Source organism: Callorhinus ursinus, unplaced genomic scaffold (genome assembly GCF_003265705.2).
Source record: "Callorhinus ursinus isolate GAN/ISIS: 27379988/994484 unplaced genomic scaffold, GSC_fseal_2.0 scaffold9, whole genome shotgun sequence".
Taxonomy (NCBI): domain Eukaryota; kingdom Metazoa; phylum Chordata; class Mammalia; order Carnivora; family Otariidae; genus Callorhinus; species Callorhinus ursinus.
Genome location: NW_027397071.1, coordinates 9,676,122 through 9,701,345, shown reverse-complemented (window position 1 = coordinate 9,701,345; position 25,224 = coordinate 9,676,122). Strand labels below are relative to the sequence as shown.

At 39.8% G+C, this 25,224-nt stretch overlaps 1 protein-coding gene and 1 long non-coding RNA gene across 2 annotated transcripts in view; both read left to right on the top strand.

The window, feature by feature from the left end:
- Window positions 1-25,224, top strand: part of LOC141373402 (uncharacterized) — a 142,540-nt gene that overhangs the window by 94,410 nt on the left and 22,906 nt on the right. The gene's annotated exons all lie outside the window — the stretch shown is intronic.
- The window catches only part of GNAI3 (G protein subunit alpha i3), a 46,970-nt gene that overhangs the window by 13,419 nt on the left and 8,327 nt on the right, over window positions 1-25,224 (top strand). The window contains exons 2-8 of the mRNA XM_025872367.2: window positions 8,670-8,712; window positions 8,825-8,966; window positions 13,491-13,648; window positions 15,574-15,702; window positions 18,824-18,953; window positions 19,369-19,522; window positions 24,967-25,180. Of these exons, the coding sequence (XP_025728152.1) occupies window positions 8,670-8,712; window positions 8,825-8,966; window positions 13,491-13,648; window positions 15,574-15,702; window positions 18,824-18,953; window positions 19,369-19,522; window positions 24,967-25,157 (947 nt within the window). The 3' untranslated portion in view covers window positions 25,158-25,180. The remainder of the gene's footprint in view (window positions 1-8,669; window positions 8,713-8,824; window positions 8,967-13,490; window positions 13,649-15,573; window positions 15,703-18,823; window positions 18,954-19,368; window positions 19,523-24,966; window positions 25,181-25,224) is intronic.

Genomic DNA, 25,224 nt, shown 5'->3' with positions numbered 1-25,224 from the left:
AGGAATAGCAACCTAACTTGAATATTCTGTTAGTTTGAGACTGTGTGATTGTAGAATACCATCAAGCATGAATATAGAAGGTTGGCTGCCAGATGACTCTTCCTTACATTGCTGCACTCTTTAATTCTTTGTATTCTTTGTGCCCTCTTGATCAGGAGTGCATGATTGGAGAGCATGCTGATCACTGTATTATGGCAGCTGTTTTGAATGGTTGGGTTAATAGGAAGATGTGGATCCGTGGTTTGATTTGAAGCCTCTGTGTGTCAGAAGTAGAGATTTCATCTGCTTTTAGCATTATAATAATTGTAGTCATAGAATGTGAGAGAGCAACCATAGGGCACATCTAGGCCAAAACCCTTCATATGTTACATATATAAGGAGATAGGCATTGTGAAGTTAGGTGGCTTGCTCAAGATCATACAGCTAAGTCATGGTAGACTTAGGACTAAAATCTACTCTTCCATTGAATTTATTACTACATGGTATTATTGACTAAAAAAATCTTTTTAAGTGAAGTTAGAAAAATCAAATATATGTGCTGATCAAGCTTTCAACCTGCTGTGGGAGGAAGACTGTCTATGCCTGTTCTTGTCATATGTTCCCATGTGTCTCGTAAGGGGTGGGGGGCATGGGTGGGCTATAAGAGACCAAGAAGAGTGCCTTGGTCTAGCGTTTACTAGAGGGTTATTTAAAAATAGTGCCATATTGGGACTTAGCTGTGCAGACCTCCAGAAAGAGGGCTATGTCCTAGTTATAATGGGTGCTTTTAGATATTTCAGGATTTCTCCACAGAAACGAGTATTTAAAAGGAAAGGAGATGTTTCAGTTGCTCCTGGAATACCCACTAGTACACATGATAGTGGTACAAAAACCTTTGAGGAGTGTTCAAGGAAAAGCTATAAGAAGTACAGATGGGTGGCAAGTGTGGGAGAGGAGGTAGTTAGACAGGAGTATCTAGGGGTTGAAAATATATTTAAGGAAGAGAGTGTTTTTGTTCCTCACGGTGGGGTGGAGAAAATGATGAATGCTTTGACATAGTTTGCTGTGGCATGTAGGTTCTAAGTTGCTGTTTTAGTGTGTGAATCCAGACTCCATCTAGGGTTTTATTGTGAACTAGCTGATAAGTAGTTGTATCATTTCTGCTGGGATTTTGAACCAACATCAATATCTAAAGAGTTTCTATTAAATTAAACTTTTGGGAACTTAACATTACTTGGTGGTATTCCAAACAGTGAAAAGAGCATTCACGAATAATAGTTGGATAACATTTATTGAATCCTACTGTGGGCCAGGTACTGCTCCAAGCATCTCCAGTTGACCCTTGTTTTACAGATAAGGAAATTCATTGTGCCTGAAGGCACAGGAAGATAAAAGCATAATGTACTTCCTCAGACTGGCTTTAAGTTTTCTTTTAATCAAAGTGAAAGAGGAAAAAGAAAAGGCATCAGGTGACACAATGTTTTTGAGTATCAGCCATCTTTTAGGGTTAATTTTTATTTATTAAAGATTTTATTTGAGAGAGAGAGGAGAGAACAAGAGCTGGGGTGGGGGGGTGCAGAAGGAGAGGGAGAAGCAGACTCCCCACTGAGCAGGGATCCCCACTGGGCTCGATCCCAGGACTCCAGGATCAGGACCTGAGCCAAAGGCAGATGCTTAACCGACTGAGCCACCCAGGCGCCCCTAGCGTTAATTTTTAAGATCAGTGTGTATCGGGCACCTGGGTGGCTCAGTCAGCTAAGCATCTGCCTTCAGCTCAGGTCATGATTTCGGGGTCCTGGGATCAGACTCCTGAATTGGGCTCCCCTCTCAGCGGGGAGTCTGCTTCTCCCTCTGCCCCTCCCCCTGGTTCATGCTCTCTCTCTCTCTCTCTCAGAAACGAATAAATAAAATCAGTGTGTATTTAAGTTGAATGTGTTTACACATGGTAATGATTTACTTATATTAGTAATTCACTGGCCTATAAGAATTTTGCAAAGACATTATCACTATCTCTTGTTTTTCATACCCATAATGTGTATGTTATGGGAAGAAGTAGGGAGAACACGTGATGGTGCCTGCTCTCCAGGAGCTCCTTAAAAATAAATTTAGGACTTTTTAGGTAAATTAGTGTTTTTACAGTAGTGTGTGTACTGGTGAATTATTTTTCTTCTGACCTTCTTGGTGATCATACTTACCTGCACACATACTTCTTACTCATTCTATTTTTTTTTTAAGATTTTATTTATTTATTTGACAGAGAGAGCAAGCACAGCAGGGGGAGTGGCAGAGGGAGAGGGAGAAGCAGGCTCCCCGCTGAGCAGGGAGCCCGATGCAGGGCTGGATCCCAGGACCCCGAGATCATGACTTGAGCTGAAGGCAGACACTCAACTAACTGAGCCACCCAGGTGCCCCTATTTGATTGTTAATAAGGTTTTCTGAATTAATTCTACCCCTTCATCCTCTGCAGATTGCCTGCCTTTTATTGAGAAGACCGTCTAACTTGGCTCTTTCTCTCCTTTTTCTCTCAAAAATCTCTGTAGCTTCCCCCTTCATCCTTCCTCTTTATATAAGGATGAGTCTTCTAAGTCGAACTGATTCCATTCCCTCCTTTTGCTAGGACCTTTCAGACTTTTTTTCCTCTGTAAATCCTATCACCTGCCCATTTCCTTCCCTCCTGCCTGAAGTCATCATCAGTTCCTCCCTCTCAGAGCCATAGGTTGGTTCTTTGCAGTTCCTTTGTATCCATTCCATTCTTTGTTTCCATAATGCTACTACCCTGGTAGATTGAAGATGGACAAATGAATCTCTCCTTAAATTTGTGATGAAGTTTAAAGAAAGATAGATTAAAAGATGTAAAAAAAAAAAAATTAGGAAGTTCCAAACATCACATAATATGTATTGGGGGTGGGAGATGAGATGTGGGAAGCAGTTTAAAACCTAAGCGTGAGATGTTATTAGAGAGGGAACTTACTACCAAAGCATTGGAGCACAGAGAATTGAAGTAAAAATGAAGAGTTCAGACCTAATAAGAAAGGCCTATAGAAAATGTTAGAGAGGGCGCCTGGGTGGCTCAGTTGGTTAAGCGACTGCCTTCGGCTCAGGTCATGATCCTGGAGTCCCTGGATCGAGTCCCGCATCAGGCTCCCTGCTCGACAGGGAGTCTGCTTCTCCCTTGACCCTCCCCCCTCTCATGTGCTCTCTCTCTCGTTCTCTCTCTCTCTCTCAAATAAATAAATAAAATCTTTAAAAAAAAAAAAAAGAAAATGTTAGAGAATTATTAGTGCCATTTGGAAATGATAAGAAAGAAGAGCGGCTTTGAGCTAGAAGTTTGAGATTACAGCAGTAACATACAGTAGGCGCAGTGTCAGCTTGGCCATGTGAAGAGTAGAAAGGATTAATTTGAGAAATGCATAAGAAGACAGGTTTCATTACAGCTTGATGTAAGGAGAGAAGATGGTTCTTAGATTTCGTACTTGGAAGAAAGGTAAGATTGGTGGCACTCTTCTTGCTGATCTGGAAGCAGAATGGGTCAGAGACTTTCGGTATAAAGCAATTTTTTTTTTTTTTTTTGAAATTCATTCTTTTTTTCTATAAAATGCCCTGGAACACTCAATAAGATAAATCTTACATTTAGTTCTGTGGTCAGTAAGAGGTGCCTTCAAGAGGTGTAACTGGATGCCTAGTAAAAGCTTGAGTGAATATATGTAGTGTGATAGTAAAGAGAAAGACAAAGTGACATTTTATCAAGGGATGAGAGAGGCAGGGCAACATACTTCTTTGAAATCAGCACCTTCATAGGATAGAACTAAATGAGATGAGTAGAAATTGATTCTGAGAATAATAGACGTTGATTATTTCATTTAGTCCAACATAAATGGTAGAAATCCTGTTTTCACGGGCCCCTAGGTGGCTCAGTCGTTAAGCGTCTGCCTTCGGCTCAGGTCATGATCCCGGGGTCCTGGGATCGAGCCCCGCATTGGACTCCCTGCTCGGCAGGAAGCCTGCTTCACCCTCTCCCACTCCCCCTGCTTGTGTTTCCTCTCTCGCTATGTCTCTCTCTGTCAAATAAATAAATAAAACCTTAAAAAAAAAAAGTAAAAGAAATCCTGTTTTCAATATGTAAAAGAATGGTGAACATTACTTCATTAATCTCTACCTAGTAAAGTTAGTAGCTGGTGCTCACATGGGATCATCTGGGAATTCTGTGTTTTAAACTAGTATTTAAAATATAGCTAGTATGCTTTTGTATTCTCTTCTTCAGAATTGAATCAGTTTTTTTTTTGGTAGATATGCGTGGGAGAAAGCACTTTTTAAAAAGATTTATTTCAGAGGGAGAGAGAGCATGCACGCAGGCAGGCCAGCTGAAGTGGGGAGAGGGGTTGGGCAGAGGGGGAGGGAGAGAATCCTCAAGCAGATTGCTTACTGAGCACAGAGCCTGAGGGGATGCAGGGCTCAGTCCCAGGACCCTGAGATCATGACCTGAGCCAAAATTAAGAGTTGGCTACTCAACTGACTGAGCCACCCAGGCGCCCCTGGAGAAAGCACTTCTTTCTAACAGTATCATTTAAAAAGTTCTTTGTGCATGCACCCTGATGTTTATAGCAGCAGTGTACACAATACCCAAACTGTGGAAAGAGCCAAGATGTCCATCGACAGATGAATGGATAAAGAAGATGTGGTATATATATACAATGGAATATTATGCAGCCATCAAAAAGAATGAAATCTTGCCATTTGCAACGACGTGGATGGAACTGGAGGGTATTATGCTGAGCGAAATAAGTCAATCAGAGAAAGACATGTATCGTATGACCTCACTGAAAGGATGTATTCAATAGGGAAAAAAAAAGGGTGGGTGTTGCTGGAGTGGTGGGGGGGGTGGGAGGGATGGGGTGGCTGGGTGATAGACATTGGGAAGGGTATGTGCTATGGTGGGCGCTGTGAATTGTGCAAGACTGTTGAATCACAGATCTGTACCTCTGAAGCAAATAATACATTATATGTTAAAAAAAAGAAGAAGATAGCAGGGGAAGAATGAAGGGGGGGAAATCGGAGGGGGAGTCGAACCATGAGAGACTGTGGACTCTGAAAAACAAACTGAGGGTTCTAGAGGAGAGGGGGTGGGAGGATGGGTTAACCTGGTGATGGGTATTAAAGAGGGCACGTTCTGCATGGAGCACTGGGTGTTATACGCAAGCAATGAATCATGGAACACTACATCAAAAACTAATGATGCAATGTATGATGATTAACATAACAAAAAAATTAAAAAATAAATAAATAAAAAGTTCTTTGTGAGGGCGCCTGGGTGGCTCAGTCACTTAAGTGACTGCCTTCGGCTGAGGTCATGGTCCCAGGGTCCTGGGATGAGTCCCGCATCGGGCTCCTTGCTCAGCAGGGAGCCTGCTTCTCCCTCTGCCGCTCCCCCTGCTTGTGCTCTCTCTCTGACAAATAAACAGAATCTTTAAAAAAAAAAAAAAGTTCTTTGTGTGTTACATAAACATTTAGTGCTACCCCTAATTATTATTAGATGATAAGAGCAGAGGTAAAGTCAAATCGAGATGTCCTTTTTGAGTCTGTAAAAATGTAGATGCTTGGAATTTTTAAATTATTTGAATTTTATTTTAACAGTTTGGTTGATAGAGTTGAGAAATATTATAAAGGATCATGGTTATTAAGCATTGGTAATGTATCTGTTCAACAGTACTTACTTGCCTAGCCGATTTATGTCACGCCCAGTTCTAGGCCCTGGGAATACAAGGATGAATAAACCATTATGGGGTTTATATTTTAGTGGGATAGGAAATGAACAAATTGTACCATGAAGTGATAAGAGCTTTTGAAAAAATACAACCTAGAGTGAGGAGAGAGAGTATGATGGGGTGGGGACTATTTAGATAGATTAGTCAGGGAAGGGCTGTTTTGAGGGAAGAAGAAAATCTTGTAAAAAGTTACTCCGGGCAGATGGAATAGTAAATGGCGAAGAGCATGAGTCAGGATCTAGCTCATTGAGAACCAGTTTGGTATGTTGGAAGAAAGGCAAGAAAACTGGTCTGACAAGAGCAGAGAGAATGAAGTGGAGAATGATAGGAATTGAGGGTAAAGTGATCGGCAGGGGCAGAGCATGTTTGACCTTATGGCCCATGGATTTTATTTTGAGTGTACAGTTGATATACGACATGGAGTTAGGGGTGTCAGCACCCCCCCACACATACTGGAAAATCTTCGTATAACTTTCTGACTCCCCCCAAAATTTAACTAATAGCCTACTGTTGATTGGCGGTCTTATTGATAATATAGTCAGTTAGCATATATTTTGTATGTTATATGTGTCATATATTGCATTCTTACAATAAAGCTAGAGAAAAGAAACTTATGAAGAAAATATTACAATACTGTACTGTACTTAACCGGGAAAAAAAAAGTGTATAAGTGGACCTGTGTAGTCCAAATCTGGGGACAGAGTTGTGACATGATTTGATTTTTTTTACAAAGTTCAGTGCAGCTAACTGAGTGGAAAACTAGCCATAGGAAGGGCAAGGTCTCAAGCAGTGGACCATTTAGGAAGATTAACAGTGATCCAGGCTTGTGGTTTCCAGTGTATTCATGATGATCCATGTGGTGCATAAAAAAACTGTTACAACTGTATTTATACTTATTTTTAAAAAATTAAGCTTTATTAATATTTGATGTACATATTGGTACTGGCACCCACATTCCATTTGTGTATTAGTTACATGTTACATGTAACATTAGTTACATTTTTGGCCTGAGCAACTGGGTGAGTGCTTGTATTTACTGAGATGGAAAAGAGGGCGGAGCAGGGTTTGTTTGGGGGTAAGGATGGGGAAACAGTAACGCAATTTGGGTCATTTTAAGTTTGAGATGCCTCTTGGAAGTCTAATGAGATTTATCAGATAGGTGGTTTAGATGTATGACTCTGGAGCCAAGGTTAGAGATACAAGTTTGGGAATCATCAGCATAGAGGCAGTATACAACAACTTTGGAGCCGAACTGTGTGAATACAGATTTCAGCTTTGCCACTTAATGACTTGAATTGTGGGCAAGTTAACTTGGCATCTCTCTTGCTTCATTTACCTCACCTATAAAATGGAGATAATAAGTGTTTGCCTCACCGGGTTATTGTGAGAATTAAATGAATTAATAAAAGCAAAGTGCTTAAAACTGCATCTGGCATGCAGTACACACTAGATAGTAACTGTCACTGTCAGTTTATGAATGGTGTTTTAAGACCAGGAGATGAGATGAGATGACCTAGGGAATGAATGTAGGTAGAGAAAAGGGCCCAAGGAAGGAGTGCTCAAATAATACAACCTTTAAGATTCAGAGATAGGAAGGAGGAGACTGAGGAGTGGGGTAGGGGTCCAACCAGGAGGATGTGGGGTCTGGAAGCCTGCCTAGTGAAGAAAACATTTCAAGGGGAGAAGTCATCATTGGATAAATTCTGCTCAAGAGGTTGAGTAAGATGACCTGGAATTGATCAATAGGTTTGTTAAAATGGAAGTTGTTGGACACCATGGAAGGGGGTTTCAGTTGGTGTTGGATATGAATATCTGATTGGAGTGGGTTAAGGAGAGAATTGGAAGTACAGAATTGGAGAACATGAGTATAGACAACTCAGAGGCGTTTTTCTATAAAGAGGAAGAGAGAAAATAGAGTGGTAGTCCACCAATATGCGGAGTCAAGGAAAGGTTGGAGTGGGGTGTGTGTTGATTTAAAATGGAAGATAATGCAGCAAGTTTGTATACTGATTAGAGTTCCCCAGTGGGAAGAGAAAACTTCACATATTAGTGACATGGGATAGTTACAGTAGCCAAGACCTAGAGTAGGTAAAATCAGGTGGTTTAGGGCACAAATGGAGGGATTAGTCTTAGATACTGGCAGGGACCCTTCATCCATTGATGAAGGTAGAGAATATTAGTGGGGATTACAGATAGATTGGTGGATTTGGTTTTTGAGTGCTTTAATTTTTCCAATAAAAGGCAAGATTATCAGGTGAGAGTCAAAAGTGGGAAGGAGTTTGTAAGATTTGAAAGAGAGAGGAAATGAAATAGGCATCTTGGAAGGTGGGATAATGAATTGACTAGGGAAATGCAGGTGAGATGTCAAGGAGTTCCAGGAGCTGATCTGACATTGGTTATCATTAAAGTGATTCTGGGAGACAGATGAGGGAAATGTGGTCTTGAGAGCATATGCAGTGAAAAAACAGTGGGGATGACGCCTCTCTGTTTCTATTTTGAACTCTAGTCACATGGCTGAGAGGATTGCTCTTGGAACATTCCTCAGATCCATGGATATTGACAGAGAAGTTAATAAAAGCAAATAGGCCAAAACCGAATCATTTCATTTTTGCCTATGTTCAGTTTCTGTATCATGTTATTTCTTGTAGAGGATGAGTTCCTAGAGGTGTTTATGTTGCCATATCTCCTTGAGCATGCCTCCTTTACACAAATGATACCAAGTAGGTTCTGGGCTACTTTTACTTTTATATGGTTGCTGAGTTACGTTAAAGTAAAAAACTCTAATAGGAAAGCTTAATGGTTAGATAGCCTCACCTAAGTTTTCCATGGGACCTGTGGTTTCCATTAATCTAGGATTATCACTCATGTTGATTTCATACTTTGTGTTTGATTACAAGTGAATTCAAAGTCTAGTTTTCTTTCTTTCAGGTGCTGGAGAATCTGGTAAAAGCACCATCGTGAAACAGATGAAGTAAGTTGGAACATGGCCTTTTATAAAACTACATTTCCTCATAATGCATGAAAGTCCATAGTATCTTTTTTTTTTAGGTCTGTGGTAATGATTTGTGGTTTTCTTTTTAAAGAATCATTCATGAGGATGGCTATTCAGAGGAAGAATGTAAACAATATAAAGTAGTTGTCTACAGCAATACTATACAGTCCATCATTGCAATCATAAGAGCCATGGGACGGCTAAAGATTGACTTTGGGGAAGCTGCCAGAGCAGTAAGTGTTTCTCATTTCTTCTTCACTTGCTTTCTTTTAGTAGATGCAGTGAAGCAAAATTTTGCTTCCTGTTTTAGGGAAATGAATTCAAACAACAAGATAAGATGTAGCAAGTACTGTGTGCTCATTTGAGAAGTATTAGCAATCTGGTTTAGGAGATGTAAGATTACCACCACAGAGAAGAGTCAAGGAAATGGGATTTTGTGGATATCCTGTAGGTTTCTGTGACAGCTGTTTTTTATTCACTTCTTTTATAGCACTGTCTTATTTTATAGTAGTAAATGCTAGTTAATTGAAATAATCTAAAAGAGGTAGCTCTGCTTTTCTGTGGTGTAAAGATAAAAGGCAAATATCAGTCTCCTGAAACATACTTGAGAAGGACATGAACATTTAGTCACAATTATAGGGACAATTTTTAGGCATTCAAAAATTCCATGTCCCTGTACTACGTTGGACTATAACCTATACAGTTGGATTATACCATGTCCTAGGATAGTTCTTGCACGGGAGATATTCAAAAGTTGGGTTGATTAATTATAATACTTAGTGCACCATGAAGTTCTTGCTTGTAAATTAGGATGTTTGATGCAGTGAGGAGAGGGCCAAAATGAAGGCAGGAGATCTTTCACATCTCCAGCTGTACTCCTAAGAGAAGGCTGGGAATGTAGAGAATGATTTCCTAGAACTAAGGGAGTCATGAGCCGTGTTCAGAGTGTTGTTCTTAGGTGCTGTGGACAATAAAAAGAGGTGACTTGGGAAGGCTGCCTGGAAAGGCAAAGCCTATGTGTCTCTGAAGTAGCTTAGGAACTCTGAGCTGCTCTCAATTTATCAATTAACAAGCTATTATTAATGCAAGTTAATATTCAGTAAACAAGTGGTGAAATTGTTGATGGGAAAAATCACAAAAGTTTGGTTATAATTGGATGGTATTCAACTGGGAATCCAGAAGTGGAATAAGGGAAGAGGAGCTGGGGTAAGGATTATAAAATGATTGAAGAGAAGAGCAGCAGAAGAGGGGACAAGGAAATATGTGAGGCACAACTTTTATGTTTTTGTTTAAAAAAGGTGCCATATCACAATTAGAGACTTTACTTTTCTAAGCCTCTGAGAGGGGGAAATAGGATAGCGAATGCAAGAATAAACAAGGCATTTCTGTCTTACATCTTTCCATCCTTTCTCTGCCTCCTGCTTTTCTTCCCTTCTTTTCCTTTCTTCCCTCTGCCCCCCGCCCCCAGCTCTCTCCAGTGTTCTTATTTTCTCATCCCTCCCTGTCACCTAACTCTGTGTCTCTGTCATGTTCGCCCGATCTGATAACTGGTTGATGCTACTGTATTTAGTTCTTTTCCTTTCTTTGCTGACTTTTTCTCCGTCTCAGTTATTTACACCTTCTCTTTGTTTCTTCCTTTTTTATTTCTCACCGTCTGTCCTCCTTTAGATCTCTTGATCATCCCTCCTCCCTTCATTTCTTTCCATTGTCAAATTGGTTGTTATTAATGTTTGGGTCCTCACACTACTTTGTCACCAATACAGTTGACATTTTCTGTCTTTGTCCAGTTGCGCTGCTGTAACAAAATACCACAGATGTAGTAGATTGTAAACAACAGACATTTATTGTGCACACTTCTCGGGGCTGGAAGTCTGAGATCAGAGTGCTAGCATGGTCGGATGAGGGCCCTCTTCAGTTGTCGGCTTCTCACTGTGTCTTCACATGGCAGAAGGCGAAGGGAGCTCTCTCGAGTCCCTTTTATAAGGGCACTAATCCCATTCATGGGGCCTCCACCCTCATGACTGTAGTACCTCCCCAAGACCCCATCCTCAAATACTGTGACATTGGGCATTGAGATTTCAACATACAAATTTTGGAGGGACACAAACATTCAGACCATAGCATCCCTCATCCTTTTATTGCTTCCCTTTATCAAATAAGTGTCATTTATCTTTGGGTGTTAACACTCCTATATCCCCAGATGCAGCCAACATCTCCTTAATTCCTGTTAGGCCTCCTGAATCACCTAGTTTTCCGGCATCCACCCATCCTAATCTACAACCCTATGTAATTTTTTGAAGTTTCCTTTTTTTTCCTCCATATGTAAGGGTTTCTATTTCTAGTTCCTCACTTATCCTGGTCTGGTTTCTTATGGTTGATTAGAGAGTGAATGGACAAGAATAGAGCCAGATGAGGGGTAGGTTGCTTTTTCATATCTGCTTAAGGGTAGAGGTATGAAGTTCATTGTAAAGAGGGGCCTCCTTAAAGGCCTATAAGAGGGCTTATTGTGGAAAAGCAAGAGAAGGTCAGTGGAAGAGATTAAGTGGTAAGGGAAAAGTGCTTCCCCTTAAAACTGTGTTTACAAAGTCAGGACAGCAGAAATATGTAGCAATAACTCTATTTTAAAGTTTCTAAAATTAAATTGTGCTATTAAAAAAAGTAATGATTATTGAGGCTTTTGAATAGCTGTATGAGTGTAGTTCAAATTTCAGAATGGGCTACAAGTTTTTACCTGTTAAATAAAGCACTATATACATAGAAGGACATGCTTAATATTGCGTATGTTTGCCAGTTGGTGTAATTTTTCAACTTCCCTTAGTCATTTGTTGTTCCCTTATTTAAAATTTTTATCTCTGAAAGAAGAGGGGAATATAGATGTTAGATGCAGTTTCTTAGAGAGGGATGGACATAAAGTATTACTAGAAAGAATGCAGGAAAGCACCTTATAAAGGAGGGCTGTTAACTTGGCTGAAGACCCGGAGTTTGGCAGCATTAACTGGAGTGCACAATAGTTAGTTTTGTTTTGTTTTACTTAGGTGGGTGCATGAGTTTTGGGAACACACAAGTCTTAGGAGTTTTGGGTTGTGATTTCATGTGTGGTCGGAAATGCTTTTTGCTTGCTAGTTTATTGTCCTAATGGCTACTTAGGATACAACTGATTGCTCCTCTTCCCCCTTTACTTTTTCTTTACCCGGTATAGGTATTTTTTTAGTATGTGCCTTTTACTAGTTATTTGGAACTCTCCTTGAGGCAGACAAATATGAGATTTGAGGTGGGGAAAGCATCCCATGAGACTTGGGTTTATTCAGTTTTTTTAAAGATTTTATTTATTTTTTTTAGTAATCTCTGCACCCAAAGTGGGGCTTGAACTCACAACTCCAAGATCAGGAATCACACGCTCTACTGATAGAGCCAGACAGGCACCAAGTTCGTTCGTTTGTTCTTTCTTTTTTTCTTCCCTTTCTTCCCTTCCCTTCCCTTTTTCCTTTCTTTTTTCCTCTCCTCTTTTCCTTTCCTTCCTTGAGACCTGGGTTTATTTTTAAACTATCTGACAAGTAAGGGTGGGTAGACTAAAGCAAAATTATCAGAGTTCTCATAGCCCTTTTCTGTCCTCTTTACAGCTCACGTTTTAGGTTTAAAAACTGTTAGCCACTTACAAAGCTTTTTGACTCATGAGTTTTTTGTTGTTGTTGTTTAAAGATTTTATTTATTTGTCAGAGAGAGAGAGAGCACGAGCAGGGGGAGCGGCAGGCAGAGGGAGAAGCAGGCTCCCCACTGAGCAGGGAGCCTGAAGCAGGACTCGATCCCAGGATCCTGGGATCATGACCTGAGCTGAAGGCAGAGATTTAACCAACTGAGCCACCCAGGCATCCCTTGACTCATGAGTTTTGATCAAATCTCTTTGTAACTTTCTTTTCCTCTTACTGTTTCCCCCGCCCCCCTGCCTTAGAGGATTATTATTCTTTGGGGAATCTAGAAACTGAATTTTTCCCTGAGGGATTTATTTCCCTCACTAGGCTTCCAGACTTCTTAAATAACTCCGTCTCCTCTTCTTCCTGTTCTTCTGTCTGAGCTGAAGGGGGAAGAAGAAAACACTTTTTCCTTAAACTCGATTAATATTTTACTCCCTCTGACGTGTTTAGACTTTACCTCTTACATGGTAGTTTTTTCATTTCTATTTTTATTGTAGACTTCCTTTAACAGAATGGGAATGTGTTACATATGCCTATCTCATAGACCAGTTTTTCTGTCAAAAAATCATGATTGGGGCGCTTGGGTGACTCAGTCAGTTAAGCATCTGCCTTCGGCTCAGGTCATGATCCTAGGATCCTGGGATCGGCCCGTGTTGGGCTCCCTGCTTGGCGGGGAGCCTATTTCTCCCTCTTCCTCTGCCTGCTCTCCCCTTCTCTCTCTCTCTGTCAAATAAATAAATAAAATCTTTAAAAAAAAATCATGAGTAAGCAGGGTGGAGATTTGTAGGCCAGTCAGAAGAGGTCTTTTTAGGAGATGGTGGTATGTGGTAGGGGGACTGAAATCATTCTTCAGCTCGGCTCTGCACTTCTAACTACAGTGGAGTGAGTAGGGGGAGTGACTTCATTGTAAATTCTCTCAGACTGCCCTGCCTGGAAAGGTCTCTAATACTTGTCTTAAAATAGTGAAACATATAATGTGCTTGTGTTTTATTTAGAGAGACTCTTGTGTCAAGTCTTTAAGAAATGGAGGATCATTTGTCTCTCTTTCTTAACTGCTTTCTTCAGGATGATGCCCGGCAATTATTTGTTTTGGCGGGCAGTGCTGAAGAAGGAGTCATGACTCCAGAACTAGCAGGAGTGATTAAACGGTTATGGCGAGACGGTGGCGTGCAAGCTTGCTTCAGCAGATCCAGGGAGTATCAGCTCAATGATTCTGCTTCATAGTAAGTAATTTTTCCATAACAGAAAATAATTTGGTGACCCTAAGAAAGTTTAGGGTCTGTCTTTAAAACATTTGAGTAACAGACGCTCTTAGAAGTCTATAGCATCCCTTGTGAAGATGGTTTCAGTTTAGGGTTATATAGCCCTTGGTCATTTTGTATGACTTGGAGAAAAACGTTGCCTCTTGGAATGTAAATGAGAGAATTGGCACCATGAAAAGTAGCTCCATGGTAGTTTATAATAAGGAAGTTAAAGAGGAGAGAAATCTTTTGCAGCTGGATCCTGGATTTCTTCCAGTTCCCTCTGCTAAGGACTTTGCATTAAGTGCCAGCTAGTGAGGGAAATTAGAATTGTGCTACCCCTTTTTATGCACCCAACTCTGTGGCCGGGCTGCACTGTGGATTTCTCTGGTACCAGTCACCACTGATAAATCTTTTGCCAGATTACAATAGTAGACTTTGTATAGAAAGAGAATGTTGAGTCTTGGAAGGAAGTCAAAGCATCTGTTTGTCAAGGAAATTCTCTTAAGAGTTACATAGTTTGAGAGAATTTGTAATTAATACTTGAGCAAGGCTATTATGCTACCCTATTTTCCTTCTTTTACAACATGTTTATTTATAAAGACCTATATTCAGAATGTACTTTTTAATGTGCCTTTTGGGGACTTGGAGAGTTCTTGGTAACTCTATCTCTGTACTAATTGGGGACACTTTTAAGCATTAAGGTATTTTCTCCAATATTCTATTTTCCTATCCTTCATTCTTGTTTAAGTTATGATAGGAAGGAGTTAAATTATATTTGAAAAACTTATTCTTGAAATGAAAACTTTACTAGAGGCATTTCAGGATTCTTCCCATTTTTAAATATTTTTTAGTTGCTTATGTTGGTAGTTTCAATAATTCTCCCGGTAGTCATGAAAGCTATATTACTATTTTTTCTGTCATACATTCATTAAGCTCTGAATCCTTTAACTACACCAGAGAACATGTGATTTATAGAGGTTTTTTTTTCCATAATATTTGATCTAGGCTTGACTGATTCCTTAACATTAATGGTAGTACTTTCATAAAAGCTTGTTAATGATTCACTGATAATAGTGCCACCTGTTCTTCAGTTTTCTAGCCAAAAAATCTTTAGGAATCCTGACATTACCAAAAATTTAATTTAGCTTAAAAAAAATTAATTTAGCTTTGAAGCAGTCTTTTAATTATTTCACTGAATAAATTACATTTCTTTGGAAGTATTTACAATTTGTTTTTGACTTAGATTAAAAAAAACGGCAACTTTTCTGTTTCATGAGTGAAAGCAAGAAATACTCATTCTTATTGAACATAGTTCTTATTTTAATTTTAGTAATTCAAACACCATTCTCGAATGTCCTATCAAATGTAGGAACATACAAATGACCCATTAACTTTAAATGTCTGAGGGCTTTTGGTTTGGTTTTGTACTGTGCAACACACAGTTGATTCAGTATTTAGCATTAAGTTTCAGCAATTTTTTTCTTTCTCCAAGATTTTTTTTTTTCAAGATTTTTAAAGTAATCTTTACATCCAACATGGGGCTTGAACTCACAGCCCCAAGATTAAGAGTCACATGGTCTGCTGACTAAGCCAGCCAGGTGCCCCAGAAATCTTTTTATAATAAGAGTAACATTTCCATATTTGTTTGCTTTTAATTGGCCTTCACAGCTTAATTTAGGTAGAATTAAAACCACTTTTGTGTAATGTATATAGAGCCTACTTCAGTTGTCCTATTCTAGGTTCACACTTGTTTTCATCATTTCTGTGACACTGAAGCTCTGATTTTGTTCTGCCACTTTATATGACAGGTTCAGAATCTTTTGGGAAGGAACTAGTTTAGTCTGTTCATTTGCTATGTACATGGTTAGCTTCACCAGGTAAAAATAAATGTGTGTTTTATTTAGTTACCTAAATGATTTGGATAGAATATCCCAAACCAACTACATTCCAACTCAGCAAGATGTCCTGCGGACAAGAGTGAAGACCACAGGCATTGTGGAAACGCATTTCACCTTCAAAGACCTATACTTCAAGTAAGGCATTAACCTTTTTGTTAGATGTGTGAAAGACAAATATCTTTCCTTTAGTTCGTATCTCTTAATCAGGGCAGAATTTCTCTAGGCAATAATCTTTGGTTTAAAAACCTGCCATCATATTCATCAGTTGGTATTTGAATGTTTTAACTGAATGGGGGCCCAGGCCTTTCTTCTTTCTCCAAATAGCATCAAATACTTTTGTCCATTTGGAGGAATTTAAATTCAAAATTAAATTATAAATAGCAATAAAAGTAATCATATGGTTATCATTTTATTTTATTTTTAATTTTATTCTTTTCAGCTGCTTTTTTGTTGGAATCGTCAAAACAGGTATTGAATGTTTGTTGTTTAGAAGGGTAACAACAATACTAAGGATAGATACTTGGTGATGTGGCTTTGTTCTGCCATTTTGATAATAAAATAGAAATGCTTTACTCACCCGTGTTGATCCTTACCGAAGTGCATTTAGGTTTAATGGAATGGAGCTAATATCGTCATGGTTCTTGGACTGATTTGTGCACAGTATCATGTAAACTAAGTTCTTGCTGTAGTATAGAATGGAAATTGATACGGCGATAAAAGTATTTTGGCTAAGTATGATATAAAAAGTGGTTATAGAGAGAGAAAATTCTAGTACATGAATACAGAGGACTTTCTCATTAGCATTAGTCATTCTGAAATAGGCTTTGGCTTGTCTTTGCGTTAATGGTCTTTTGTAAATATTAGAACTGTCTTTTTGGTTCCCACTTCCTGCTTTTGTGACCTTTGAGATTAGGGGTAAACTTTTCCCCTTCAATATATATTTGTTCCAGCTGCCTCATTACGCTCATATGTGGTCTGTGATACTCAGCACTGTCGCACACAAATGTAACTTCTAGCTCAGAGCTTCTCCATGTTCTTTTCTCTGAGAACAGTTGCTTCATAGGATTTGGGAAATCCATACAGAGTTTAGGTATTAACTAGATACCACTTGAGGTCTTGAAATCTTAATAAACCGAAACAGGTCAGAAACATGGTGTAGGAAAATAGCAGTTCAGCTGAATATTTGTAGAATAGAAGAGCTGCTTATCTCTAGCACTGATGAATTTATTTAACTGGAGTAGCAAAGGCCATATGGATTTCTGTCACCCGTGCAACCACAAGAATGAGATGTCTTTTTGTGTACTATAAGATTAGTAATCCATTTATAATTAAATGCGGTCAACTTTATTTAGTGTGGGAAACATTCTTGTTGATATTGTCATAGATTGATCTTTAGTTGGGTAAATCCTATTGGTCTTCTTATGTCAGGATCGATAGCCAGATCTAGTTAAAGTGTTGTACCCACTTTATTGTTGGTATGTAGATATTTTGTTATGAAGTACTATCACTTCTTCCTTTTCCTCTTCTCTCTAGGCAAAACCACTATCCATTTATTCAAACATTTATTGAGCATCTAATACATGCAAGGCATTGTGTAATTGCTTACTTGCCTCTCAGTTATGAGGTAATGTTTATAAAATGTTGATCTGTTAGTGAATTATATTGTAAATGTTAATATGTGCTAAAAGCCCACCTTGGGGACGTCACAGTATTCTATTAGTTTTATGGACTTTGTAGAAGAAAACGGAGGGGTAAACTGAAATTATTGGTGTACCAGCGTGTGTTTCCCCTTGAAAGACGTCTATAGTGATATATATCATGTTCGCTTTCCTAAAGCCTGAGATATGACCCTGTATTAAAGCCAGCTTGTGACTGCATCATTCCAGGTGACATGACCAAAGGCTGAATAAGGACCTGCTAGATCAACCAAAAGAAAAGGCTGGGTCATAAAGAGATAATATGACTATTCTCTTTCAAACATACATTGAGAAATTACTCAGTATGTCTTATTTCTCTCAATCCCCAGGGGAAAATTCTTTGGAAGAAATAGACCTCGAGTTACTTTAGATCTGACATGCTAAATCAGCTTGGCAAAGTTGACCTTTTAAAATTTTGTCCTCGTCATCAGACATCTATCTTCACTCATTTGTATGCATACCTCCTCAGACACTTGTACCAGCTAAAAGACAAAGCACTGCCGGTGTTCCTCTTACTGTAGGAGGTAGATGAGGACACTGTTGACAGAAGTACAGCAGTTGAGCCAGGATATCAAGTAAGCCCCCCAGAAGGGAGTGGTGAACTAAAACTAATCTGGAGTGGAACATAAAGTTTGTGAACAGCTAAGGCTTTGTTGTTATTAATTAGGTTCAAATAATACGTAGAGTTGGGAAATACTGGTTACGTTTTGTTTTTAGATACTGGGTTCTTAGAGTCCTACCCTGAAATATAATTTACTTTTTCCTCATAATTAATCTCTAAAATATTTTTTCCTTAAACTAAGGGAAACATATCTCAACCATACCTCAATTAAAAAAAAAGAAAGTTAAAAAGTAAGGAAAACAAGCTTTTTGGAAGCAGAATGTAAGTTGGAGATTTCTATTTTTTCCATTGTTCTCTTTAACTAAAGAGGTAAAGCATTTTGAGGGGTAGAGTGGCTAAGAGCCTGGGTGCTGGAGTTAGAGTGCCTGGGTTTAGAACCCCAGTCCCCATTTGTTAGTAGTGTGCCTTTAGGTACTTAACATACCTGTGCCTCAGTTTCTTCATCTGTGCACTGGAGATAATAGTACTTAACAGGATTGTTGTGAGGGTCAGATGAGTTTAGTGTACTGAAGGTGTTTAGGATCATGTCTGGCACCATGGTAAACAATAAGTATTAGTCAGTATTCTTGTTGTTACCTTATGTTATATTATTCAGCTCTTCGTTTTTCCTGTCTTTCTTCCCCCCTCCTTCCTTTAATCCATTTCAGTGCTTATTCTGCTGACTTTTGGCACGCCTGATACAAGCTTTGATAGAGAGGAAGCGGAACTAGTTATCTAAAATGAGAATTTTGATTATTCCCAGATTTTTTCTCATGTTCTCTTTTACTTTTAACCATGGAGTATTAGTTTGACTACATTTTATCTGCTCCTTGTTTGTCTTTTCTGTTGTAAATGGGGTTTTGAGTACACAGTAGTGGGAGGTTCCCTAACCATTTCAGTTTAGGGAGAGCTGTATTTGTGACCTTGCTGAATTTGTGCATTCTTTCCCTTTACTCAGGATGTTTGATGTAGGTGGCCAAAGATCAGAACGAAAAAAGTGGATTCACTGTTTTGAGGGAGTGACAGCAATTATCTTCTGTGTGGCCCTCAGTGATTATGACCTTGTTCTGGCTGAGGATGAGGAGATGGTATGTTGGATCTTCTGGTAAAAAGCCTGTTTAATGCAGCTGGGAAGTGGAAAATAACTTTTAGGAAGATTTTGTGTATCCATTGGCTCATTGAACCAAATCTTGATTCCTTAATTTTTTCCCCTGTGAGATTAGACTTTTAAAATATTGATCTGTGCCCTACTAATTCTTAAGAGATAGGACAGTGCATTGAGTATGTGGGCAGGATTAAGTCCTCTTGTTAGCCAGTCTTCTTCCCACCTCCCAACCTCCAAGAATTATGAAAATGAGGACTGACTTAGCTTTTGTGCTATCAGTGTCTAGCTTATTTCCACGCGTGCCATTCAGTGCTTCTAAAACTTGTTGGTCTGTTTTTTTCATTAACAGTTCATCCACTTTTACTTTTTACTATTGACACCCCTTTTTTCCCCCTCAGAACCGAATGCATGAAAGCATGAAACTGTTTGACAGCATTTGTAACAACAAATGGTTTACAGACACTTCAATCATTCTCTTCCTCAACAAGAAAGACCTTTTTGAGGAAAAAATAAAGAGGAGTCCATTAACTATCTGTTATCCAGAATACACGGGTAAGGAATCATGAACGATTTTGTTTGAGGTACACATCGGAGATCAACACTTCGGTGACATTCCTACACCTGCCTTTTATTTTGAACGATGCGTGTATATCCTTATGGAGAGTGTTCACTGGTAGTGGTATTAACATTAAGCATGTGATTAAGACCCCTTAAGCCTAAAGTGCTATCCCAGACATAATCGAGTTTACTGTGTTTATTTTGTATTTCTATCCTCATTTTTTGAGGAAAAGAGAGAAAGATAAAATCAAAATTTGGTGTATGTATGTTCAAAAAAATACAAGGATAAGGTGCAGTCACTGCACTTAAGACACAGTGGTTGTAGAGAGAGGGACACACACATAAAGAATTTCATTATAGTAGGAAATGTTCACTAACAGAAGAAGGGGATACTGCTGTGGGTTCAGTGTCCTCTTTTTTCTAGAGGAAATGACACTTGGAGTGATAATGAGAGGACGAATTAGAAATCACCAGGCAAAAAGAGGATTAAAAGCATTTTGGGAGGAAGGAATAGCATATATGAAAATGACATGAGGATGCCTGGGTGGCTCAGTCAGTTGAGTGTCCAACTCTTGATTTCAGCTCAGTTCTTGATCTCAGGGTCATGAGTTCAGGCCCCGCATTTATTTAAAAAAAAAAAAAAGATTGTAAAAAAAAAAAAATGACATATTAGGTTTTGGAACCTAGAAGGAATTTGGTATTGCCAGAGCTTAACGTGGTGGGAAGGAGTCATTGGAGTGATGGGCAGGGATGTTCATGGAGGGCCTTGTATCTGATGCTGAGATAGTGGGGAGCTATTGAAGGATTTTGATTGGGGTACATGATGTAGTAGAAACTGTACTTTAGAAAGATAGACAGTAGGGGCGCCTGGGTGGCCTGGGTGGCTCAGTCATTAAGCGTCTGTCTTCGGCTCAGGTCATGATCCCAGGGTCCTGGGATCGAGGCCCGCATCGGGCTCTGTGTTCTGCGGGAAGCCTGCTTCTCCCTCTCCCACTCCCCCTGTTTGTGTTCCCTCTCTCGCTGTGTCTCTCTCTGTCAATAAATAAAATCTTAAAAAACAAAACAAAACATGAATGTACTTAGAACTAGGAAATAGAAAGCTGTCAAGGACCCTAGAAGCACTTCTTTCCCTGTCTCTTTTCTCTCCTGTGTGTATCTTTTTTATTCTCTCTGCTTAACAACTTTCTGTGCTACTCAGTTTATGTGATACAAGATGGCCCTGCCACAGTATCTCTCCTGCATTTAAAAGACCAGGTTAGGGGCACCTGGCTGGCTTAGTCAGTAGAGCATGTGACTCTTGATCTCTGTTGTAAGTTTGAGCCCCACAATGGGTATAGAGATTACTTAGAAATAAACTCTTAAAAAAATCAGGCGTCTGGGTGGCTCACTTGGTTAAGCGTCTGCCTTCGGCTCAGGTCATGATCCCAGGGTGTCCTGGATCGAGCCACACATTGGGCTCCATGCTCAGCGGGAAGCCTGCTTCTTCCTCTCCCACTCCCTCTGTTTGTGTTCTGTCTTTCGCTCTCTCTCTCTGTCAAATAAAAACTTTAAAAAAAAAAATCTTAAAAAATAAAATAAAGACCAGGCTACACTGATACTGGTTGGCTCCAGGTTCTAATTACTAGGAGAGAGATTCTGGCCAAGGTTAAGGCAGGCAAAAATCCTTAGCCTAGTTGGTCAGTCAGTCAGTGAAGGTCAGGGACACAAACATGAATGCCAGGGCTGCACCACTATAACCTTTAGATCAGAGTTGGGTATTTTCAGGGAAGGAGAACTCCTGTTAGCTTGGCAGACACTGGCAAGCTTTCTGTAATAAGGTGAAAGAGTATAGGTAGGGTAAGGGGGTGGGAAGAGTACTACCAGAGTTCTGCCTTGATTGGCTGCTGGCGCTGCGATCTGAAGTGCTATCTAGAAATGTTGGTTTCAGAGAAAGACAATTATCATAGGATCTCACTGATATGAGGAATTTGAGAAACAAGACAGGCTCATAGGGGAAGGGAGGGAAAAATGAAGCAAGACAAAACCAGAGAGGGAGACAAACCATAAGAGACTCTTAATCTCAGGAGTCTCTGAGATTAAGAGTCATCATCTCTCGTGCTGGTCTGCCCACCCTAGTAGGGCCTCTCCGGCCGGCCTGGTCTCTTACTCCCATTCCTCCTGCCTTCAGCCCTACCTGGCCCAGCCCGTACCCCTGTGGGGTGGGGATGCCTGTGGGCCTTGGGTCATGTTCTGCTCCTTTGTGGGACCTGACATTTTTCACCTCTTTGCTATTAAAGTAATAAACCAAAAAAAAGGACCTGAAGCCTCTTGGATGTGGCCTGAGATGCAGGGAGAGGTGCCTGGGACTCGGGCAGGCCTCTCACTGTGACCACTGACCCCAGCTCACTTCCCTTCCATCAGGCTCGGCATGGGAGTTCAGGGGCCGCAGGCACTGCAGCTCCCCCGGGGCAGGAGACTCCAGGGTTGCTGGAGTGGAGGGGGGTGGGAGGGATGGGGTGGCTGGTGATGGACATTGGGGAGGGTATGTGCTATGGTGAGTGCTGTGAATTGTGTAAGACCGATGAATCACAGACCTGTACCCCTGAAACAAATAATACACTATATGTTAATTAAAAGAAAGAAAGAAAGAAATGTTGATTTTTGAAGCATCTGTGAAACATCCAGATGGAGGTATCTAAAAGGAAGATACATATGTGGCCTTGGAGCTTTGTGAGAGATTGGGGGTTAGATGTATTGATTTGAGATCATGTATAAATACAATATGGAAATGGATGAGATGATGTGGGGTGATGTTATAGAATGAGGACAGAAAAGACCATGGATAGAATGAGAGAGAGAATACCAGACTCTATTGGCAGGAGAGAAAGAAAGGTTTATATTGGATACGAAAAGAATAACCAGGAGAGCCAAAGTATCAAAAAACTAAGAAATTTGGAAGTGTGAGGGGTGGTCAGTGATGTTGTGTGCAGACAAAGTAAGCTACACATTGAAAAATGGCCTCTGGAGTTAGCAGTCCAGGAGATCATGAGTGTTATTGAGAGCATTGTCAGTGAGAGCAGAGCCAGGGCAGTGAGTTACTGAGTGGGAAGTAGAGAAATCAAGACAGGTGTAGCCTACTCTTGAGCAGCTTGGATTACAGGGAAGAGATTTAAGAATATTCACTGGCTTAGTGGTAAGATTTTATAGCAAAAGAGAAGTTGTAAAAAGTGGATATAATTGATGGAGCAAGATTTGTAAGCAGATGGAATTGCATACAATGGAATATTATTCAGCCATAAAAAGGAACGAAGTACTGACACGTGCTCCTACTGTATGAACCTCATAAATATCATGCCAAGTGAAAGAAGCCAAACACAAAAGGTCACGTGTGTGTGATTGCTTTTATATTATATACCCAAAATAGGCAAATCCATAGAGACAGAGAGCAGGCTGGTCGGTGGTTACCAACCAGGAGAGGTGGCGGGAGGGGGGTGGTCAGAATGGGGGGAATGAGGAATGATTACTTAATGGGAATGGGGTGTTCTTCTGGGTTGGTGAAAAATTTTGAAACTAGAGAGAAGTGGTGTTTGCATAACATTGTGAATGTACTAAATGCCACTGTATTATACACATTAAAATGTCTTATTGTATGTTATATAAATTTCACCTCAACTTAAACTCCTCTTCTTAGAGGAGTTAAATTTTGAAACTGGAAGGAAGACTTCTCTAAGACCAAAGGTACAAATATGTGGTACAAAAGGTGGTAGGCTCAGGAGTTGAGATGTAGTAAGCACCCTGGTCTTTGTTTTCCAGGGAAGTTGGAAATGTGGCCAGGATTGGGAATGGTGAGTTCATAGAAAGTAGCCAGGTTTTAAAGTGGAGAGAAAGCTTACTTAGGTAAAAGGATTGACAGTGTTCTCACTGGGAATCTTCCACATAGCAAAGAGCTCTCAATGTCGTATCTTTTTTGGGGGGGTGGGGGACGACCTTCCAAGCCATTGACTTCATTCTTCTTTTAAGAAGTCTCACATCTGGGGCGCCTGGGTGGCTCAGTCCTTAAGCATCTGCCTTTGGCTCAGGTCATGATCCCCGGGTCCTGGAATCAAGCCCCGCATTGGGCTTTGTGTTTGGCAGGAAGCCTGCTTCTCCCTCTCCCACTCCCCCTGCTTGTGTTCCCTCTCTCGCTGTGTCTCTCTGTGTCAAATAAATAAAATCTTAAAAAAGTCTCACAGTCTTCATTGCACAAGTGTCAGTATTTGTTCCTACCAGGCACAATTCTCTTCTCAGTGCTCTCTCTCCTTGAATTTACAGAAGTTCTGCCGATCTCAAAAAACCTATTTCAAGCACCTACCAAGCTCTCTTCCTTGATTTCTCTTAGTAGTCTGTTTAAATCACATTCCTTTCTTTCTTAAGCTTTTCTTTGTTTAGTCTCTTTTTAAACAATTGGTATTTGTTGTCATGCTTAATGTCACTTAATTTACAGATGTTACTTGGTGAAAACAGCCTCTAGTTTACAGGAAAAGTCTTGAGTTTTCTTTGTTGAGGTTTCCTGGTTCTGTAGTCAATTTCTAGGGCTATTCTGAAGGCTCACAGGTAGAGGAGAAGGTGTAGGAAGCTTGTGGTTTAGAGTGTTAATTACAAATGTTGAAAATAAGGTTTACTTTTGAGACACCCCACTTTTAAAAAATAATAGCTTTGGGGCACATGGGTGGCTCAGTCGGTTAATCGGCTGCCTTCGGCTCAGGTTATGATCCCAGGGTCCTGGGATTGAGCCCCATGTCAGGGTACCTGCTCTGTGGTTAGTCTGCTTCTCCCTCTTCTTCTGCCTGCTGTTCTGCCTACTTGTGCTTGCTCTCTCTCTGTCAAATAAATAAATAAAATCTTTAAAAAAAAATAGCTTTATTGAGATGTAATTTATATGTCACAAAAACACATTTATTTTTATAAAAACACATTTTAAAGTGTGTAATTCAGGCCCCTTTCCCTTTTACATGTACTTGTTTACCTTTTAATTATAAGGCTCTGAAGTAAGCCCCCTTAAAATTGATACGCTTTTGAAAAGAAGCATGATAAACTCTTGAATTGTTTATTTCAAGATCACTCCAAGGAGCACAGACTCTGACCTTTTAAACAGTTGTGTTCTAGCAATGCATCTTCCTACTTCTCTAGTTTCCTTTTACACATTCTAGGTTTTTCAGCTGAAAAACCAAAATGAAAGGAGAAAAAGAAAAAGTTTTGTTTCCCTAGACCTTTTTCTGTGATGATTTTGTTTTATTTAGAGTCTGCTCTCAAGAAAAATCTAATGATTATAGAAAAACTTAATGATTATAGAAATAAGTCTGTCTTATATTCCTTTGGGTTATATTCCCTGTCTTCATAAGTAAATGGTGATGGCCTGACTTAGTTGAATTCAGGCAGCTTTTATGATTCGAACTGAGAATATTGGGTGTCTGCTTCAGGTTCCAATACATATGAAGAAGCAGCTGCTTATATTCAGTGCCAGTTTGAAGATCTGAACAGAAGAAAAGATACCAAGGAGATCTATACCCACTTCACCTGTGCCACAGACACCAAGAATGTGCAGTTTGTTTTTGATGCTGTTACAGATGTCATCATTAAAAACAACTTAAAGGAATGTGGACTTTACTGAAGAGGGTTGGATGTTAATAAAAGGTAAAAACTTCAGACAATTTAGTTCTAGTGCTGTAGTGATATCT